This window comes from Chaetodon trifascialis, chromosome 11, assembly GCF_039877785.1.
Source record: "Chaetodon trifascialis isolate fChaTrf1 chromosome 11, fChaTrf1.hap1, whole genome shotgun sequence".
NCBI classification, from domain to species: Eukaryota; Metazoa; Chordata; class Actinopteri; order Chaetodontiformes; family Chaetodontidae; genus Chaetodon; species Chaetodon trifascialis.
In genome coordinates, this window is record NC_092066.1 from 17,509,932 (window position 1) to 17,530,000 (window position 20,069).

The following is a 20,069-nucleotide window of genomic DNA, read 5'->3' on the forward strand; positions in this document are numbered from 1 at the left end:
CTGTTTTTTTCTGTTCCAGTTGCAGCGCACTCTGGAACACCAAACCAGTCTCTATAGCAACAGATGGCTGTGAGCTGTGGCGGTGGCGCGACAAATGTCGATGTACTGAATTATTCTAACCTATTTTAACCTGCATGAGTATTTTACGTGGTAGTAACAGCCATTTTTATTCAACAACGTCCCTGACAGATAAAAACAAAACTGAGGCAGATGAAGAAAAACAACACGTCTTTCTCATTTTGGCCAGTTTTTCACCCTCTGCTTTTTGTCTGTTTACACGGTCACAGATAATCTTTGCATAGCTGTGGATTTCAGAGCAAATTAGTACATTTGGATGGAGATGGTGTGTGTATGCCTGTGGTGAGGTGGACAGAGAGGGGAAAAACGAGCAGGCAGATGGGAAGGTGAGGCATGAACCTGGAGAGAGGCGCAGATGGAGGATGAGTCATGTGACTCGAGCGTGGAGTGGCAGGCAGGACTGAGCCCAGTGTGAGCCACTGGGCAGACCGTAGCCATGACACAGGAAGGCCTTTTTTGTGATTATCTGCAGAAACCTGCTGCTAAAGACATACAATAATGATCTGAGGAGAAACTGTGACATGACAAAAATGGCAACAATTCAAATAAATCATTTTCAAAATGTAGTCTGGTTTAATTCCACACCAAGGAAACTATTTAGAGTACATTTAGACTCCCTGATTGCAGGAAGAGTTGTGTAACTTGGGAGTGTAACATGGCCTGATTAGTGCCACATCAAATCCAACTTCGATCTGAGTACAGTTGGGCTCCACTCCAGCTCTGGTATCTGCGGCCTGGACTGCTCTCACCCTCTTGTTTTAAATTTGTTGTATGGCACCGCTCCAAGTCATTTAGGTTGCACTTATTAAAAGCATGGCTGACATAATTTATTTAACGTGCTAACAGGTCCAGCTCATCTCTCTGATAGTTCGTCACCCATCTGAATACAGTATCGGCTGCACTACGGACGCGAGGGAGTTGAAAATATGTTGGTGAATTAGCAAAACTCAAGTGAAAACTACAGCAGAATTGTTTTTCTTCCAGACTTTTATGCAAGGTGGGTGCTCTTACAATCTGACTGATGCATGAGTTAATCTTAAACTAAAAAGATTCATATAATACTTTGTCTCTTTTAAATCTTCTGAATACATCCTTTGACTCTGGTACTGAGTGTGCTGATAAAGGCCTTTGTTGGCACTGACGAGGTTTAACCAGCCTGCAGGGTTGTTGGTTTTTTTTTGTTGTTTTTTTTTGGCTGACTTTTCAATCAAAATGTCTTCAGGTATCAAGTTATACAAAACAAATGCTATTCTTAAACTTCTCAAGGACAGTTTTTGCTTCTCTCTCACTCTCTCATGCAATAAGATCTACATAAGGATGCAGGATGCAGTTCTCGTTGTAGTCTAATACCTCTGTGGTACGTCTAAAAAAAAAAACAAAACAAAACAAAAAAAACAGCGTTCCTTCTTCTCTAAAAAGCAGGCAGAACTCTTTAATGCGGTCCAAAACTTGTCGGGAGGCCAAACGAGCCTTGATGCAAACCGAGGCCCTTGACAGTAGTTCGTTGCAGACTTCCATCCTGACACTGTCCTGTGTCAGATCCAAGATGTAACATTCAGTCTGGCTTGTTATAACGTCCACTTAAATCAGGGATAATGAGCCACTGGCATCTTTAGCTCATGGAAACCATCAGTTCTCTCTTCTCTGATAGGCTTCATGACTTCAGCCCCTCTTTTCCGCAAGAGGGAACAATAAATGCTTCTGTCTGTGTAACTACTGGACCCTCTTATTTTGGTGGTATGACCACAAGTGGTGCCCCTCTTCTCGGCCTCCACATTAGCACTTGGGCGTCGTTGGCATTCGGCCTCCCCAGCGCGTTGGGAGGAATGGGCTCCTGGTAGTTGAGGATGTGCGGTTGCTCCTGATAGGGACGACCCACCAACGAGGCCCGAGAGCCCAGAGGCATGTCTGGATCCACAGCAATGTCCACCCGCATCCGCCACCGCACCGTCTGCAACACGATACGCTCCTGGAAGGGGAAGAGCGGCAGAATGTTAATGTGGTCGAGACTGTATGTGTATGCACGGGGCCGTCTATTTTAAGCACGACTGGTTTCTTTAAGGTGACGCTGATTGTAAATTACATCCTCTACTGCTACGAGATGTGTTGTTCATGTCCAGTCTAACAAATGGCGCATCATTGGACTTTGTAAAAATATTCATTTTATCTTATCTGACGCAGGAGAAAGTTTGGCAAACATACAGAATTTTATTGCCAGTTTTCTGTTCCCAGATCCTCTTTGTCTGCTCTCAACTTGTAAACCAACTAGGAAGAAAACGAGCTTGACAACCCTCTCTATAATAACATAAAAAGTGCATATATATCTTCCACAACGGCAATACATGACTACAATGCTGACGCCTGATGGGCCTCTGCAGGGCCTTTATTTAGGAGAATAAAGCCTCTGCAATGATGAGGTACTCTGTAACTTTACACCAAAAAGGAAAAGTGCAGGGGGAGATGATTACATCACAGTCGCTCTGTGTGTGTAATGCAACAACAGGTTCTGGAGATTTATAGTGTTCTTCAATTAAACTGGGCAAAACATATCTGTGACATGAGGGTACAAAATATGAGTTTGATGCATGTGGAACAAACTGATCTCGAGTGCTCTCTCCGTTATTGTCCTACCTTGGTGACGGAGTTCATGGCCACCAGCCAGGTGATGAAGCTCTGGTCCCTGGTGATGTGGGTCAACATGGGTGTGTTGCTGTTACTGATGGGCACCGCCCAGGTCACGCTGGGGTAGAAATTGTCGTTCATGCTGACTGTCAGACGGGACGGTTTGGACGTGGGTCCGGTCAGGGTGACTGTCTCGGTGGTGTTGCCATACCAGGGGTAGCTGACACCGTCCGAGTCACTGATGGCCTTGACCCGACCCTCTCGCAGCTCTGGTAACTCCCAGCTGGACCTGCGGCAGTGGACAGAGGGGGACAGAGTGAGAGGGGGAGAGGCTTTTTTTTGGCGGTGGCAGGTGCAGATGTCCTGAGTGTGTGAGAGAAGGGAGGCGTGCACATCCAAACACTAACACACACGCTGAAGCTCATTCAGTAGCAAGACGTTCATGTCTGATGGGGTCTGCTACACACTTACATGCCAATATCACCATAGGTGTTGTAGAATTCCATCTGGGTACAAGCCTGGATCCAGCCCACCACCCAGGTCTCATTACGGGGCACTGGTGGCATCACAACCCCTGCTGAAGCCCTGAAGTAAGGCGTCTTGTAACGGAGCACAATCGGTGAGTTCTCCTCAATGATGGTGGGACACTGGTCAATAGAGGCTGACACCTCATACACCACAATGTTCTCCCGTCTGATGCGGGGCTTGCATGCGATGCTCTGAATACAGCCCATAGTGCAGGCCACAAGCAGAATGAGCAAAACCAGAGAAGAAGGGAGCAAATGATACCTGGCCAGTATGCACATCAGTCCCCTCCGGGTTCCACCCTTGCCTGAAGAGCAGATCTAATCTTTTAATTGCCCATCATCACTGATTGGTTGGGAAGGAAAAAAGGAGAGGAAACGATGGGGAGTATCACAGTCACCATTGATCAAACCTAAAAACATCCACCATCATATTTTCGGTATGATGTGGAGGTGAGAGCGCAGTGGGGCCTGGGGGGGAAGTATCACAGATCTCCGCAGCCTCCTCCCCCCGGTCTGCCTGCTGACTGCCGCACTGCCCTTGGCGCTCGTCCCCAGAAACTGCAATCTGGCCTCCCCTGGGCTGCTGCTGCTTCTCCGCCGTGCGTCCGGAGGCTCTCCTGTTCCTTGTCGAGTCCACACGTCCGGCTGCACGTCGGTGCCCCTTGATCCTGCTGCTCTGCTCGCGGCTCTGCGCTGTCATGTCAAGTGGCGACAGGGCAGCCAGGTGCGTCAGAGGAGGGGGGCTGGATGCCTTTTGTTTGCTTGCCTTTTCCTGTTATTAGCCCTACATTCGCGCGGCGCCCTCAAAAGACAAAATCGGGCTCCTCATCACCTTGACCTACATGAAAAAAAAGCTTCATCAAATGAGCGTGAATGTGTCCTGTAACGGCGAGACAACGCGGCTATAACGGGCTATTTTAACGTTTTCCTCGCAGTGTGCTTCCATTCTTGGGGACGCATGAATGGTGCATCATGAATGGAGGCATCGAGGCAGCATAAACGTGCAGAGAACAGTGACTATACCCAGCGGCTCGAGCGTCTCTCGCGTCGTCGTCTCAGCGTTACGTTTCCTCGAGCTGCTGAGCATCGCGGACCGGAGAGCATCCTTTCCAAAGCCGCGGGTCGCCTTCTTCGCTTTGGAGGTGCTGATGCTGGAGAGGCAGGGGAGGGGCGTCACCCGACCTCTGCATTGAAAAAAATAACAAGTGCACGCGGGCGTGGCTACAAGGCAGCGTTAGTCCTACGTGGAACACCATTGGTCGCTGAAGTCAACAGCGGAAGTGGTGTCGTTTGACTCATCGACTTCCTAGCCACCGACGCTGACACGCATTCACCGGTCGGCTCGGATTATTATTTTTGTCCCCACCCGACCGGTTCACGTCTGCAGCTGCCAGTGCTGGTTTATGATCAGCCGTCTGTTCGGTTACGCTTCTCAGAGGGTGCCGAGCTTGTTGGACCGGGTGTCGCTGATGATGAAGCCGCAGGTTGTGTTCGTGCTGGGCGGGCCTGGCGCCGGCAAAGGGACCCAGTGCTCCAAAATCGCGGAGGTACGATAGATGGCGAGAGAAAAGACAATGAAAACTACTACCTTTGGTGGCTAGGATATAGCATGTCGTGATGAAACTAGTGTTTAGTGAGCTTTGGGATGGCTGTGCCTTTTAATAGCGCGGTAATAGCTAAATTACATTGACTTCCGGTTGTCCTCTAAAATGAACCTGTGTGTTAGCCAGCTAGCCAGTTAGCCACACAGGGTGTACAGTTTATGTGCTGATATATAAGCATGTGCTGGCATGCTGGAGCCACAAAGTGCCATTTTAATATTTGTAAGTCTTCATACACTGTGCGTCAAAACAGTAAAGAAAGAAATGATATATTTTATGCCACTTATTAATGTTGTGCTGTGAAGCGCCCGAATGAATGGGCTAAACTTAATGTCTTCTTATTAGCTTCACACAGAACTAACAGAGCCAACAGCAGACAGTCTGCTGACATTTGCTCTATGGTGTTACTCCCCTAGACCTCTGTACACAGTTCATGTTATGTAATGATCAGTGGTGCACTTGGCCACTCCTCCACCAACCTTGAACAAACAGACACAGATGTTGACGTAGGCATCGGCTGAGGAACCTTTTCCATGTCTGACCATCACAGCACTTTTATTTTCTCTAGTCTGTATCGAAGTTTCTGCACCTGTAGTGACTCAGATAAGCCTTCTGTGTCTGTCTGTAGATCCTCATCATGTACAGGATAGGGCTGTTGAGCATGCCTGAGCGAAACAGTTGAATGGTAAAGATTAATCCGTTCATTCCTTCACTGCATCACACACCATCCCGAAGAAGCAGCACGGCCTTGACAAAAAGTTGCTTTTAACAAGCCACCCACAAAGTTTGAAAAGCCAGAAACTACTCAAGGATGCAGCTTTGATGTTTGAAAGTCAAACTCATGAAAGCTCATGAAGCTGCAGCTCTGCTGGGGGCTGATGAAGAACCTTTGATGTGTGTGTGTTTGACTGAGAGAGAGCTGCTATAAGAGAGACTTTATAACTACTTCTGTTCGTGGATGTTACTGGGTGTTGGCTGCCATGCTTGAAGTACAGCGGTTAGGCCTGAATGGCAGCTGTGCATAGAGGCTCCTTTCATTCAGCACACAAGGAGTGACTTCTTCCAGGCCTGTGAGTGAGAAGAATGTAGTCTTAGTCTGTCAAGGCTGCCTTCTCAAACGCTTTAGCAATAGTTTTAGTGATAATAAGAACTTCTTTAACATGACCAACTGCCACTTTCTCCTCATCAGAAATTGACTCTTGATGCCTTGTTTCAAAGTGCTTTTCGTTGAGACACCCTTTTTGAGATCTGCTTATCATCTTGGGGAAAAAAAGTGTTGTGTGTTTTTTGTCTCTCAGGGTTACAACTACACCCATCTGTCAGCGGGGGACTTGCTGAGGGATGAGCGAGCGAGAGAGGGCTCAGAGTTTGGACAACTCATTGACAGCTACATTAAGGAGGGCAAAATTGTCCCTGTGCAGATCACCATCAACTTACTTAGAAAGGTATGCACCACATACAGGCTGTAAACCATATCAGTCTCCCAGGAGTCAGACACTTTCAGTCAGGACCTGTTTGCATATTGACTTTTGTGAAGGTATGCAGGACTTGAATTTGATTCTACCGTTTTGGCTTTTTGTGCCAGTATCTGGGCTCTGCAGTGTCACAGATAATCAATAAGTCCAGTTGTTGGATATGTAACAGTGACATCAATACACTTTTAGCATAATTCATGAAGTGAATGCACAAAACGTTTGCCAGTTCTAGTCTTGTGAATCTGAGGAGTTAGCGTTTCTTTATGTTTCACATCATTTAGATTAAAATGTTTTGGTCTGATTCTGCATTTGAATAAACAGCTATTTCAGTGAATTCACATGAAAAGAAAAATGTTTCAGGTTTTTTGTCGTTTCGTGTTTGTAAGGCAATGGAAGAGACCATGCAGAAGGACCAGAAAAAGTTCCGTTTCCTCATAGACGGTTTCCCTCGCAACGAGGACAACCTTCAGGGGTGGAACACCGACATGGATGGCAAAGCGGATGTCAAATTTGTGCTCTTCTTTGACTGCAGCAATGAGGTACGTCCTGGAAACTACAAAGCTGGCTGTTTTTAGATACACACAGAGTGGATATCCTCCACTCCAAGACTTTTTCTCACTATGCCTGCGATCTGTCTTTGTTTTTGTCTGCAGGTTTGCATCAAAAGATGTCTAGAAAGAGGGAAGAGCAGTGGACGCACAGACGACAACAGAGAAAGCTTGGAGAAAAGGTACAGTCATGCAGCACAAACAAAATCATTTGGACACTGACAGTATCAGTCGATCCCCAGATTTTCAGACGTGCTTCCTTTTTTGATGAATGTAGTTTGTACTGCTGCTTTTTACCATTGATTGATTTCATATACTGATTTCCGTCTGTCCGTAACAAAGTACAACAAGCATATCTGATCAGTATGGATTTGTCTGACCCATTTAGCTGACTGTTGGATACCTGCATGTGTGTTTTTGACCTAATTTGTGTCTCCTTTGAGTCCCCTGTGTCATCTGACCCCAATAACCAAGCATGTTTTTTTCTTTGATGCAGAATCAAAACCTACTTGCAGTCTACACGACCAGTTGTTGAACAGTATGAGAAACACGGGAAGGTGCGCACTGTAGACGCCTCTCGTCCTGTGGATGAGGTGAGTAAACGGTATCAACCATAGGAAAAGATCAGTGAAGGCTGGGGCATGCGGCACTGCTGCACTTCAGCAGTCAACTACTTCTAAAAAATTGAGAAGTGAATTAATTGTAGGAGATCTATCTTTTTCACGCAATAACAATGATAGGTTCTCCTCAAAAAGGCCTCAAATACCGTCAGTAGAAGGTTAGCTAATGTAGGCGGGACCACCCTGGTGGTAGGTGAAAAAGCAGAGTCCTGATGGAGTCTGAGAGGCTGGTTACTAATGTTTACAATAAACCTCCAGAGAGCTTGTCTGAGCTGAAGATACTGTTTGACTGCAGTAGCAACATGACTGCTTTCTTGCGGGGACAGCTGCTTTATTACTGCACCATGCTAAAACCGCAATGAACTTCTAGTCTCCAATGATGCACCGTGTAGACTCTTGGTTTTGACAGTCGACTGTTCTGCGAAATGAACATTGCCGTAATGGACGCCACCCATGGATTGGATTGGATTGGATTGGAAGGCCTTTTTTGGGGGGGTGGAGTCTGGATAAGCAAGCAGCTTAGTGTGATAGTGGGAGAAACCTGTCAACTAGAGCAAATGAGCCCTGAAAGAGACAAGAGTCCACAGTCAGTTGTTTCTTGTTTCCGGTTTCTAGTGGTGATTGGAAGAACTGCAGCTTAAAACAGTTCCATTCTGGCTTGAACACTGGGGTGTGAGGGGTTTTAGGGAGGACGGACCAAAACAAGTAAACCAGGGAAGGGAAAACTTCCCCAGCTGGCTGCTAGATGTGCTTTAGTAACAAATAAACCCAAGAGGAAACCAACAGGAAACCAACTGACTCCACCAACTGACGGTCATGAAAGGAGGTCGTAAAACTTTTAATGAACATGACAGAAACAAGCGTGATGTCACAGACTCTGAGTCCAAGACGTTGCATGTCCTCGATCAGACACAGGCGTAACCATTTGGCTTTGTTCGCTTTGAGTTTTTTTTACAAGCTGGATGTTATTTTGTGGTTTTGGCCATCACTGCTTTCAGCGTGGGGATTGAGTGACTCTGCCCTTTTGGAAAAACAGACACAAGACAGATTTTAACATCCTCCTCCACTCAAGAATGTATTTTGCTTATTGTCACTTCACTTGGATGCTTAACCCGTACAGAAAGCTGCACCTCACATTCATTCAGATTGGAGTTGAAACAATTTGTTCATCAGTTGAATATATTTCTGTTTTTTTGACTGTTGGTTGAACAAAACAATGAGTCTAGAGGTCTGGGAAATTGGGAATTAAAAAAAACTTTATTCTGAGATTTTCTAAAGGTAACGCTAAATTGATTATTAAAAAAAATATTTGCAGCCCTGCCTCTCATAATTTCCTTCAAATGGGGATGTGCTCAAACCAATTCACACCTGTCTGATGTGGCTGCTGGTGTGTTCGGGTGGCAGTGTCACCTCATCCCCAAATGTTAGCGGTGAAGCTGATGACTAAAATTCTCTATCTAATAAGAATGATGGCCAAAATGAAATGTCATACGCCTTTGTTTCTGACAAGTCCAAGTACCCTCAACTGTTTTTCTCTTCCAGGTGTTTGCTGATGTGAAAGCCATCCTAGACAAAGAGGGTTGAGTTTCCCAGCTGCCAACATTCATTCACTTTTATAGTAGTTTTCTTTTTATCAACTGCAAGTACACTATAATAAGTTTATGTCCATCCGTATGAATTTTTAATTTTTGTTGTTTTGTTTTCCATCTCTTTTGTAAAGCTGCACTGTTTGTGAGTGTGTGTACAATATGTATTGGTATGAATGAGAAGTAGAGGTGTCCAGTTCATGTTGAGAAGAACTCACAGCTGCACTGTCTTTCATCATAGTTTGAGGCCTTTGCATAGGAACAGAATGGATCATTAGCTTAGACTGACACGTTCTCAATCACTTCTCGTATTGGAAGTCTCTATAACAATGGTATATATATCACATATGTCTTCAGAGTATCATGTCATTGGAAGCAGCCATAATGCTTCAGACCAAACAGTTGTTTGACTTGATGATCACAGACTTGACGAAATAGCCAATCGCCTCCCAATAAACGGCATAAAACCTCTGTCTCATGTTTAATGGACATAACTACACGGCTGTGACCAGTTGTTTTTGTGCCACATAGAGTTTTTAGCTGTTTCTCTGATAGATGGCTGGTCTTTGATCAATATGTAACTCTGTGCCAGAACACCTGGATGTACTTCATCACAGACATGAGACTGGGGAGTGTTCAACAAGGAAACAAGGCAAAAATGAACATTTTGTTAAAAGTTGTGCTGAATCTATGTGTTTTTCTTTGTTTTGTTATATTTAATTAATCTACAGTATGTGCTTTCTTTTGTGCATATTTAACTGTATACTGTACTATATACTGTTGCCCAGTATTTAAAAACATTTAAAAACACAACACAAGACTTTACAAAACCCATGTGCTTTCAACCAACTCGGCCAGTAGAGGGCGCCTGACATCGTGTTATTTGAGTGGGTTAACGTGAGTTGTTATAAGACTTTTAGTTAGTTATTACAGTTAGAATGAAAAATGACTCTTCATTAAATAAGTACGGAAATAAACACTTTCACTATATGGAAAATATATAAAATAAAATAAATAAAATATAGATAAATATTGATAATTAGTGGGGAAATGCACATATTTCTGCCAATCTAAATTTTATTCTTATATGCTAATAGATTTAAAGTTTCTGTATTTCAACATTAACTCTTATATTAAGAACTCCCTATATTTCAATTTCTTGTGAGTTTTTATTTCAATTCATATATTTATTCATGTATAACGAATGATGATTTTTTTGCCCTCCATCGACTTCATCAGTTACTAAACACAAATGGAGTCGAATCGATTGGCAAACTGAAATGCTCTCCTCCAAAGGCTCACCATGAGTCAGGTTTTTACGTCAAATGTCAGGGCGAGCCAAAGAGAAAGTATGTCTCCAAAACTATACCATCAAATACTTATTGGCTCAATGAAGAATAACAGATTTACTGCTACAAGTGCTACATAATGTACATTTTATTTTCACGTCATATATACAGTATATTTCAGACACACACATATGTGCAGTTACGAATACATTTGCGTACATATTAATATTCCTGAGCATTTTTTAGCTTGAGGCCTGGTGCATCTGCATTTTAAGAGCTACACACACAACAGATTATCAGCTTCCAAAACAACAGTACCTGACATGCATACACACGACAACAGGGCAATGTACCATATGTGAAATGCATCACAAAAGCAGTTTATAACTACCAGGGTTTTCATATTGTCAAAATTCCAACATATTAATCGTCTGGGAAGGTAGCCAATAGAAAAGTGTGACTGTAAGGCACTATGAATATACCGGTTCATACAAGTGCACTATAATACATAAGGTTAGATAAAATACGTTCAAATTTAAATGATCCCGCTCCGGAAAAATGGATCATTGCAGCACCAAAATGTAATACAATACAGCAAAGAAAAGTTAGACTATAAATAAGAATATAGCAAGTGCAGGGCAGGGGGTCTAAGGAATAATTTCAACATGTCAACGACATTTTAAGTACAAATATCTGAATGGAAATTATGAAAATATATGAATTACAGCATAAGGAGTATGTGCAAAATATCAATAGGCGTCTAGATATGATCAAAAAAAGGGAAAAAATATATACATAACAAATGTTAAATGAATAATAATCTGTACATAACAATACGTACCACAAACAATGAAATGGCAAAATAATAAGCCCTTGTGTTATTGACAGTCAGTTAAGCTCACTGCACGTAAGAAAAACAAACTTTACGTAAATATATTCGTACTCTGCCAGCAGATGGCAATCTGAAAATATATATTATCTTATTTACAAACACAACCCAAAGAAAAATAACTGCATACACTGTGACCACGTTACTGGGCAAACCAGCATCTAAAGCGAAACTGTAACAGTGATTCTCAATCCCGATGAGAAAGAGGACTGTCCTTCAATGCTGACATTCAGTTCAGTAATTAGCGAAACAGAGAAAGCTCAAATTCACATTCAAAATGTACATTCTGTTGTTAGACATCCACAACGAAAGCATAAACTTCTACAATCTTTGAAATATCAAAGAGCTTACATAAAGTACTGTGCATCACATACAAATGCATAAAGGGCATATATATATATATATATATATATATATATATATATATATATATATATATATATGTGTGTGTGTGTGTGTGTGTGTGTGTGTGTGTGTGTGTGTGTGTGTGTGTGTGTGTGTGTATATATGTATGTATGTATATGTATATGTGTGTGTGTGTGTGTGTGTGTGTGTGTATATATATATATATATGTGTGTGTGTGTGTGTGTGCATAACATTTATGTTTGAAAAAATAAAAATCTTTTGATAACATGGCAGCTGATGCAAAAGGAAAAAAACTGACGCAGAGCAGGGCTGCAGCAGGCTCAGCAGGAGCTGACCACGGCTGTAATGACGTTGCTGGGAGTCCTGCGATACTGAGCCTTGGTGTTAGTGACGGCACCGTGCTTCTGTCGGAGGTGAAGCCTCAGCTGACTCTTGTGTCTGAAGTGGAGGTCACATTTTTCACACTGAGGATAAGGAAAAAAATCTTTTAGAAGCACTTTTTAAAAGGACAGTTTCATCCCCCACAGCTATGCTTCATAGCTCTCCAGGATTACCACTTGGGATTTATAACTATTGATAGGCACATGGATCACAGGGCAGAAGGGATTACTCTGTTTTTAGTCAGCAGACACAGCGGATGAAGAGGTGGGGCAGACTAGGAAGCTTACATGATAAGGCTTCTCTCCGGTATGAATACGCATGTGGCTCTTGAGTGTCTGAAGGTGGCGGAAATGTGTTCCACAGATCTCACAGGGGTACGGCTTCTCTCCTGTGTGGATTAAGACATGGGCGCGAAGATGGGCCACCTGGAGGGACATGACAACATGAATTAAAACACACACACTAAGAGGCAGCGCTTTGACATCTGCAAAGTTTTCCTGAAGTTGTGCCAAACTGCCCTTTCTCACCTGGACAAATCTGGAGCCGCATGTCTCACACTTGTATGGCTTTTCTCCAGAGTGGATGCGGGTGTGGGTCTTGAGGTTGGCTGGTCTGTTGAACTGAGCACCACAGATGTTGCAGTGGTAGGGCTTTGCACCTGGAAGTTAAGATCAGCAGGTGGTGCAATGGTGAATGAACAGTCATGAAGCATGCATGAAGCCAACGTTATGGTGCTTAAAGGGATGATTGATCTTACCGGTGTGAACGGTCTTGTGGCTGGCCAGGTTGCCCTTGTAGCGAAAGGCTGCCTGGCAGCAGTCACACTTGTATGGCTTGTCACTGTGGACCTGGACCATGTGGTCTTTTAGGGAGTCTTTCTCTACGAACTTGGAGTCACACCCGTTGCAGAAATAGGTGTTGTTTTCTGTAGAAAGAAGCAATAAAATCAATGTGAATTAATTCACCTCTGTGGTTTTGGTTAGAATAATCCTGCCAAATGATTGGTTCTAATTTAAGCGTAGGTAATAGAATAGACACGTGTGACTCCACCTACCACAGCTGGAGGAGGAGTACTCTGAGTGTAGTTTGGTGGGGTCGTCTCTGCTGTATGAGTCAGGAGAAAGGTGACCCATTTCCATGCACCTAGGGCTGTCGCAGCCACAGGAGGAGCAGCTGCGTTGGCTGAAAAAAGTCAAAGTCAAAATAAAATAAAGTGAAGCTCTTCTCTTAAACAGATTTATATCAGGTTTACAGTTGTCACAGTGAGCTGGAGTTTTACCTGCTGCTGCTACAGGTGCTGCTGCTGCAGCTGTCGATGCTCTGAGACATGACGATTTCTTCTCTGTGCTCGCTGGCTCCCTCTTCTGTCTGGACCTCACCGTGTCCACCTTCTGCACCACTCCTGCAGGGGCTCAGTGCGGGGGACATGGCCGTAGTTTCAGCGCTGCCTCCCTGAGCCTCCTTGTTGTTTTCATCGGGAGCTTGGTTCATAACGATCAACTTGTACTTCTTCCAGTTGCGGGCCTTGGCGTCTTTGGGACAGTCTGAGGGCTGTTTGAGGCTCAGCGTGGCATTTTTGCTGCTGTTGGACTCAGTGGGTGAGTTGGGCTGGCAGTCAGATCTGAGGGGGCTTTGAGGGCTACAAATCACACCTTTGACAAAACCTGAAGGCAATCTTAGGCAGCTGGTCTGTGGATGTTGAATACTGTCTTCCTCCATGGGTGTATCAGGCCTTTGAAGGCTCCTGTGGGCTCCTGCCGGCTGGATGATATTGGTGGGGAAACTGGGGTGGCATGGCACAGGGTGGGAGATGATGGTAGTGGACTCATTGTGAGCCATGTTGGTACTGGGTACCTGCAAGCATCGTTTCTGGGACAAGGCCCCTCCTCTGGGAAGGTCACACACCTTGTGGGACCCTTCCAGTTTCCCCGCAGGCACGTGGAGGTCACCATAGACGTGATAGGAGCCAGAGGTGTTGATCCCCCTGAAAACACTGGGGATGTAGGCCCTGCACTCCTGCAGAGAAGGCGAGGTTGATGTGTGGTTGTTTTGAAAGTTTGGCTCTTTTTCATCGACACGCCTCAAAGCAGGGATCTCCTCAGAGAGATGTAATGAGTTGATCTGTACCTCTTCAATATCCATAGACAGATGCCTGCAGAAACACAATAAATGATAATTTATTAAGTCCAACTCAGTTCTCTATTTCTACCAAGACATTAGAGTGCGTCTTGTCACTTTTTTCCTTTACCTGGACTTGATGAACCTGTGGCAGGTGTCAACCACATGTTCCATCTGGAGGTAGATGGCTGTGTTCATGGTGGCCAGGACCTGACTGTCCTTAAGGTTCAGACAGGACGTGTACATAAAGTCCAGCAGGATGGAGAAACCCTTGGGGTCCACTTTGGGGTCTAAGCTGATGGCACTAAGGTTTGCATTCTCAGGGTCCATGAACACAGAATAAAAGAAGCCACTGTAAGAGAACAGGAGAGATGGGGGTACAGATGAGTCATGAACTACTGAAAATGAATTTATTTGGGATGATTCATGACATTGTATAGTGTGGCTGTGTCAGGGGCAGTGATTCACAGCACTAGAAAATATGAAATATGGTCCCAGAAATAGCATCCCTTCATTAAGCACAGTGAATAAAAAGAGAGTCCATAGGTGGGGTGCCAGATGGCATGATGGCGCGTACCTGCAGGCCACCAGGACGGCCTTGTGAGCATGAAAATGCTGTCCGTCCACCTGTATGGTGACATCAGTCAGGATGTTCCTGCTGCGGAGGCGGTTGAAGTTGAGCAGGACGTCGCCTGCATGGCGTGTGAACTGAATGCAGCCATCTGCAGTCGTGGCCATGCTGTCAAAATCTGAGAAAGGACAGACATAATGAATTTCATGGGTTTTGTTCATTATCCATGACCCTTAGGGCGATCCACTGCTTAATAAAAGACCCTAAAAAGAGGTGCACATACTGTCAGTTGAGCAGAAGAATTGTCACCAATAAGCACAAGTCATCATATTTCCAGAAAATTAAACAGCCATGAGTTGCATTATTTAAATACAATGTACAATGCAACAGCATGAGACATACATTTTATTTAGCCGCTCAGAGGGAACTGAGGGAACCCTGTCAAAGCAAAATCACACTGCAAGCCAAAACAAACACGACTGTGATAAATTAAAAGTAGATAAATTATACATGCATGAACACTTACACTAGATAATAAACGCTCTTATTATATTTCATCACCTCCGGCTCTCTCTCATACTGAGCCAAATCAAGCCACCTGCCCTCAGGGCTCATAATCCACAGCAGCTCTGAACCAACAAGTGTCCTGACTGCGTTTTATCAGGAGGAGGCGTCCTTGCAAAGAGAAAAGTAAGAGGTAGGTTCACTACACCTCTCTGATCCGTGCATTACTTCGCGCTGGGCCTTCATAACAACGTTATTACATAAGCTACGATCGATAACCTAGCATGTCATTATTGAAAACGGTGAGTGACTCAACATCTGTATGACTTAAAACGGCGCTTATCACAATTTTGAGACGCCCGCAAATCGTCACCACAGACAGTAAGTGTACATAATAAGAAAATAAAACACTGCTGGCCTCTAAAGTCTCAACGTGTGAGTGTAATAGTCTGATTTGTGCCTCGTCTCCTGCAGTGTTTGCAGAGTTTCACATCGTGTTCGCAGCGGATCAGTGCTGGCAGCCTGCAGCCTGCTCGCTGTAAACGTGTTTGACGTTGAGCACATTCCGTCCTGGCTGCTAAGATTAGGCTGCCAGCACACAGGGAGGTTTCCTGTTCCCCGACATAAGTAGACCTCATCTCATTTAACCCATTAACATGTACTCCCCTCCTGCTAAACCGATCTCCGAAGTTATTTCTAAACCGCGAAATATTAGACAGAAGTGAGACGGCGTGGATTTCGTGGGATGTGATTTCAAGGAGTGGTTAGTTGTTGCTGCGTAACTTAGCAGGCCAGCACAAGTCCGTGAAGTTCACATGAAGCGTTCACTTGTCGCGTCTGGGGACTGTCATGTAGTTTCTCAAGTGTTCGCTCGGCTAAAAACTAATGGTGGGAAGCCGTCGGCTCTGCGCTGGAGACATTCGGTGAAGTGGAAATATTGTTTGTCGACCACAGAAATGTGCGTAGAGTGAAAATAAGATGAGTGAACTCGACCAACCGATCCTGTTGCGCCACTTTTGCACGTCTGATAGGTAGACTCTAACTTGGCCAAACGGTATATAAATATAACTACACGAGGACAAAGTAAAATAAAAGGGCTGCCGTGGCTAAGGGTTAAAGTCAGAAACCCGTGGTTTGTTTTCAGTCTAACAGCAGCTAGTAAAGCCCTCTTAAAGCACGAGTGATGACATGAAATCCTCACACAGCCTAAAGTCGCACTTCCGTCTAAAACGCAGTCAAAGACAGCGCAAGTGTCAAAATCCGCTCTCATACTTTCAAATCTGTTAGTTCACTTCTAACTAGAGGAATCACAAAATACAGAGAGAACCCAGCCCCGGAGCAGCCACATGAGCATCTGCTACTTCACTACACTTCTGACCTAATGCTGAGAAAATAGGATGGGAAAAAAGTCACCTTGTAAAAGTTTCCTCGAAACTCTGCGCATCACCAGTTCTGAGAATCCAGTTCTAAGAAACACAGCAGCTCAATTCTCGGAATTTCAACACCGGGCCGTACCATTATCTGCGAGCCGGGGGAGTTGCCCAACGCCGTCTGCGTCATTTCACCCGCGAACCGTTAGGATTGTACAGTGCAACACACGGTTGCTACTGGATTAAAGCTATTACTCAAAGCGTCCTCGCAGGATCGACGTGTAGTATGTTTGAGAGTTTATCAGTTAATTGGTTTGTTTGGCAGTGAGTTAATGACCCTGTGTAGTGGGTGGGTCCAAGTGCGAGGTCAGCTGACCGAGTTATAAATACCGTGGGGAATATGAGAGCATGTTGTCGCTGTGAACTTGTCTGAGGTGCAGTGAAGAGTTGAGAAAAGTCAGTCCTCTTATCTTTTGATAATTTAAATATAATTCCCACTTTTCCATTTATTTATTTATTTAGCATTTTCCACCGCATGTTTGAGTCAAATTTCACTCCCTCTGAACAGCTGCACTTTGGCCGCCAGTTAAAGTTGCAATGTTGATTAAACTGTATGTACTGTATCCTGTGTCATGTTTAAATTGATTAAGAGCACTTACACATTTTTTCTCTGTACATTTATGTTAATACTTCATTTCTGACTTTAAGCATATTTTATTTAAATTTACAATAAATACTTGATTGGCCTCCTGGGAAATTCTGCATCACTAATAATTCATTGTGTGACAAACTTGATCTCACACCTTAGAGTGCGTGTTTGCTCTGTCTTGCATACAGTAACCATTGCAAAGCCCTGTTTTTAATGCCATGCACAGACAGAAAGTGTGTGAGTGTGTAAAGTCCTCAACTCTCCAAAAAGCTCACTTGAACTCGTCTGTGTTCCCACCACTTCCTGTGTCACCATTGCAGCTGTCTATTCATCTTTGTGACACAAAATACTGAGTACTTACCAATAAATGAGTCGATAAATCAGGAACTAACTGCTCTTTCATGAGCAACTATCAAAAAGTTCCAGAATAACCCTGAATCAAGAGCTAATGTATGTAGTAACTGGTAGATAGTGTACTATGGTAATGAACCATTGTGTAATGGCATGTTAGTTATCTGATCATTCTCTTGATGGTTCGCTCTGGTTCAGCTGCTAAATGGCACAAAAGCCGTACTAATTATGACCTCCTTTACATGCAATTGGTATTATTCTTCTGTGCCTTCAAGAGATGCAGTGTGTTCCTCACTTGTTCCTTTGTAACCATGCAGGATCATATGTGCCATGATGGTAAATGCTACCTTAATCTATTCTGTGACTTATTCATATGTACAGAACATCAGTCCCCCTGCACAGTCTGTTCAGTCGTATCTTTGAATATGGTGGGCAGGCTTTTTCTTCAACTATGGCGCATGTGATCAAATTGTAGCTAACAAATTCTGAAGAATTACAGATTGAATTTTTGTTTTCAAAGACTTTTTTAAATGAAAACATTTTGTTCTGTAAATGAAGTTCCCTCTGTGTTGAAGTAGCAATCACATACAACATGATCATTTTTACTTATTTCACAAAAGTTGTTACATCTAATAGTGAAATCAAAAGGGTTTTCTATGTTTTCAGGTTGTTTTTGAATATACAGAATTACATTCTGTTGGTATTACCTTTCACTTTCACCAGTGAGTTGCGAGGAAGCTTTGCTAAACAAACATGTAGGCAGGTTAGACCAGTCAACCAGACCAGTGGGAGAGAGAAACAGAGCTACAGTGACTGAGAGTCTGAGGTAGCAGCTGAGACTTTACTGAACATGTCCATCATGGAAATGAAACATTTAGACTTGATCATAGACTGTGGACTGGATCCATGTTTGTTTTACGTGCATTTAGCCAATATGACATAGGCACATTATCCACAGCCGTCTTGTACGTGCATATTTCCAGCTGCTCATACTGGCACATTATCTTTGTTTTTAAACATTTATAAAGTAGCTTCCAACAAATCTTAATGAGCACCATTAAACACGAGTAAGAGTAGAAATTGTGTTAAATTGTTAACACAAGTCATCAACAAATATTATACTACTGCAAAATTGATCACCCTTCCTCCCACCCACGCATGAAACACAGCAAAATAAGCGTTTAAGAGAAAAAACGCAAAGTTTCCTATCATTATTATTTATGTGTTGCTGAAAAGATCAACTCTCAGGCTGAATCGTGAAATCCATGTGCAGAGCAGCTCAACAGGTCTAAATTACAGCTGTTCAGGTGGCTATGGCAACAAAGAGGTCTATTTCTAGTTAATATTTTCACTCTAGGTGTTTTTCCCCTGAGGTTATCTTTAGTGGCCCAAGTTTCTGTGGGTTCATCTTCACATCCTTTGAATGAGGCAGTGTTTTCTGGTCCAAATGAGACGAAACAAAACTTGTTCAGTCTGTCGTGCAGCCTTGGCAGAAAATAAACATCTGATTTCCTGGTTTAGTTGTTTGTTCGCCGGCAAGAGGATGCATAGATTTGATCAGTCAGCCTTTTCCTTGTTTATATCATTATCAGTGCAGCATCTTGAATGTCGCATTAGGGGTTTGCTGCATTGCAATAGCAGATAAGCTAGAGCAGATGTGGAAGACATGAACTGCTGCGTCTGGTAAATATTGTACATTAAGAGTCTAATCAACATAATCAAACAAACATGGTGCTTCTGCTTGGTTTTGCACAATAGCCATTTGCCAGTCTCTTTAGATTTTATTGCAAGGAAGGCCTGATTTTGCTGCACCACATATCAATACATCTAAAGCTCAATCGGCTGAAATTGAAAAAATCCTTTTGTTATGGCTGTTAGTCACAGAGATGAACACCATTTTGTAAACAGTGTAAAAGGGTTCATTTTAAAGCAATTAAAGGACTCCTCCAGCAATATATTATTGGTCTTCCAAAATGTTGTGGGGTTTTAAAAAAAGAATGCTCACATTCCAGTGAAAGAAGCTGAGCTATCCAGACATCCAGTCCCTACTACGTTCCAAAAATACTGGGTCCTACATTTCCCATCATGCAACTTGATAGTTTCTGTCCTGAGACCCTCCTTGCCAGGTAAATTCCCACCTCTTTCTGTCCAGTCTTCAAGTTTCTTAGAAATTTGTAGTCTCCAATCCCACTGCAACATAATCAAATGTCATCACTATGACATCACCGGGGTTATTTAAAAAAAAACAAAAAAACTTTAGAAAACTCCTCCAAAACAAGATATTTTCACTGACTAACAACAACCAGTAAACTGATGGTGGAGTAGCCTTTCAAAAGGATTAAACCCCCCCCACAAAAGTTAAAGAAAGAAGAAGAAGAAAAAAACAAGCTTCCGATTGTGTGTGCCTGTTTCCCATACATCAAACAGACGACCTTTTCCATTTTCAGCGGGGCCCATCTGAAGAATGAAAAACAACACTGCCTGGGATTTTGCCAGCCAACCCTGGAACAAATTTCTTGCTTT

At 43.5% G+C, this 20,069-nt stretch overlaps 3 protein-coding genes across 3 annotated transcripts; 1 reads left to right on the plus strand and 2 right to left on the minus strand.

Moving 5' to 3' along the window:
- Positions 1-149: 149 nt before the first annotated feature.
- fam78ba (family with sequence similarity 78 member Ba) lies at positions 150-4,434 on the minus strand. Its single transcript, XM_070973461.1, has 3 exons — positions 3,172-4,434; positions 2,710-2,989; positions 150-2,047 (listed from the first exon to the last, which is right to left on the minus strand). The coding sequence occupies exons 1-3, from the start codon at positions 3,504-3,506 to the stop codon at positions 1,805-1,807; spliced, it is 858 nt and encodes a 285-aa protein (XP_070829562.1). The 5' UTR covers positions 3,507-4,434; the 3' UTR covers positions 150-1,804.
- On the plus strand, positions 3,757-10,530 carry cmpk (cytidylate kinase). The gene is made up of 6 exons (XM_070973462.1): positions 3,757-4,774; positions 6,127-6,273; positions 6,690-6,842; positions 6,957-7,033; positions 7,348-7,444; positions 9,014-10,530. The coding sequence occupies exons 1-6, from the start codon at positions 4,631-4,633 to the stop codon at positions 9,053-9,055; spliced, it is 660 nt and encodes a 219-aa protein (XP_070829563.1). The 5' UTR covers positions 3,757-4,630; the 3' UTR covers positions 9,056-10,530.
- A 556-nt stretch (positions 10,531-11,086) lies between these two features.
- bcl6ab (BCL6A transcription repressor b) lies at positions 11,087-16,655 on the minus strand. Its single transcript, XM_070973460.1, has 9 exons — positions 16,590-16,655; positions 14,679-14,850; positions 14,232-14,453; positions 13,263-14,135; positions 13,038-13,165; positions 12,741-12,908; positions 12,511-12,641; positions 12,271-12,408; positions 11,087-12,066 (listed from the first exon to the last, which is right to left on the minus strand). The coding sequence occupies exons 1-9, from the start codon at positions 16,618-16,620 to the stop codon at positions 11,923-11,925; spliced, it is 2,007 nt and encodes a 668-aa protein (XP_070829561.1). The 5' UTR covers positions 16,621-16,655; the 3' UTR covers positions 11,087-11,922.
- Positions 16,656-20,069: the final 3,414 nt, after the last annotated feature.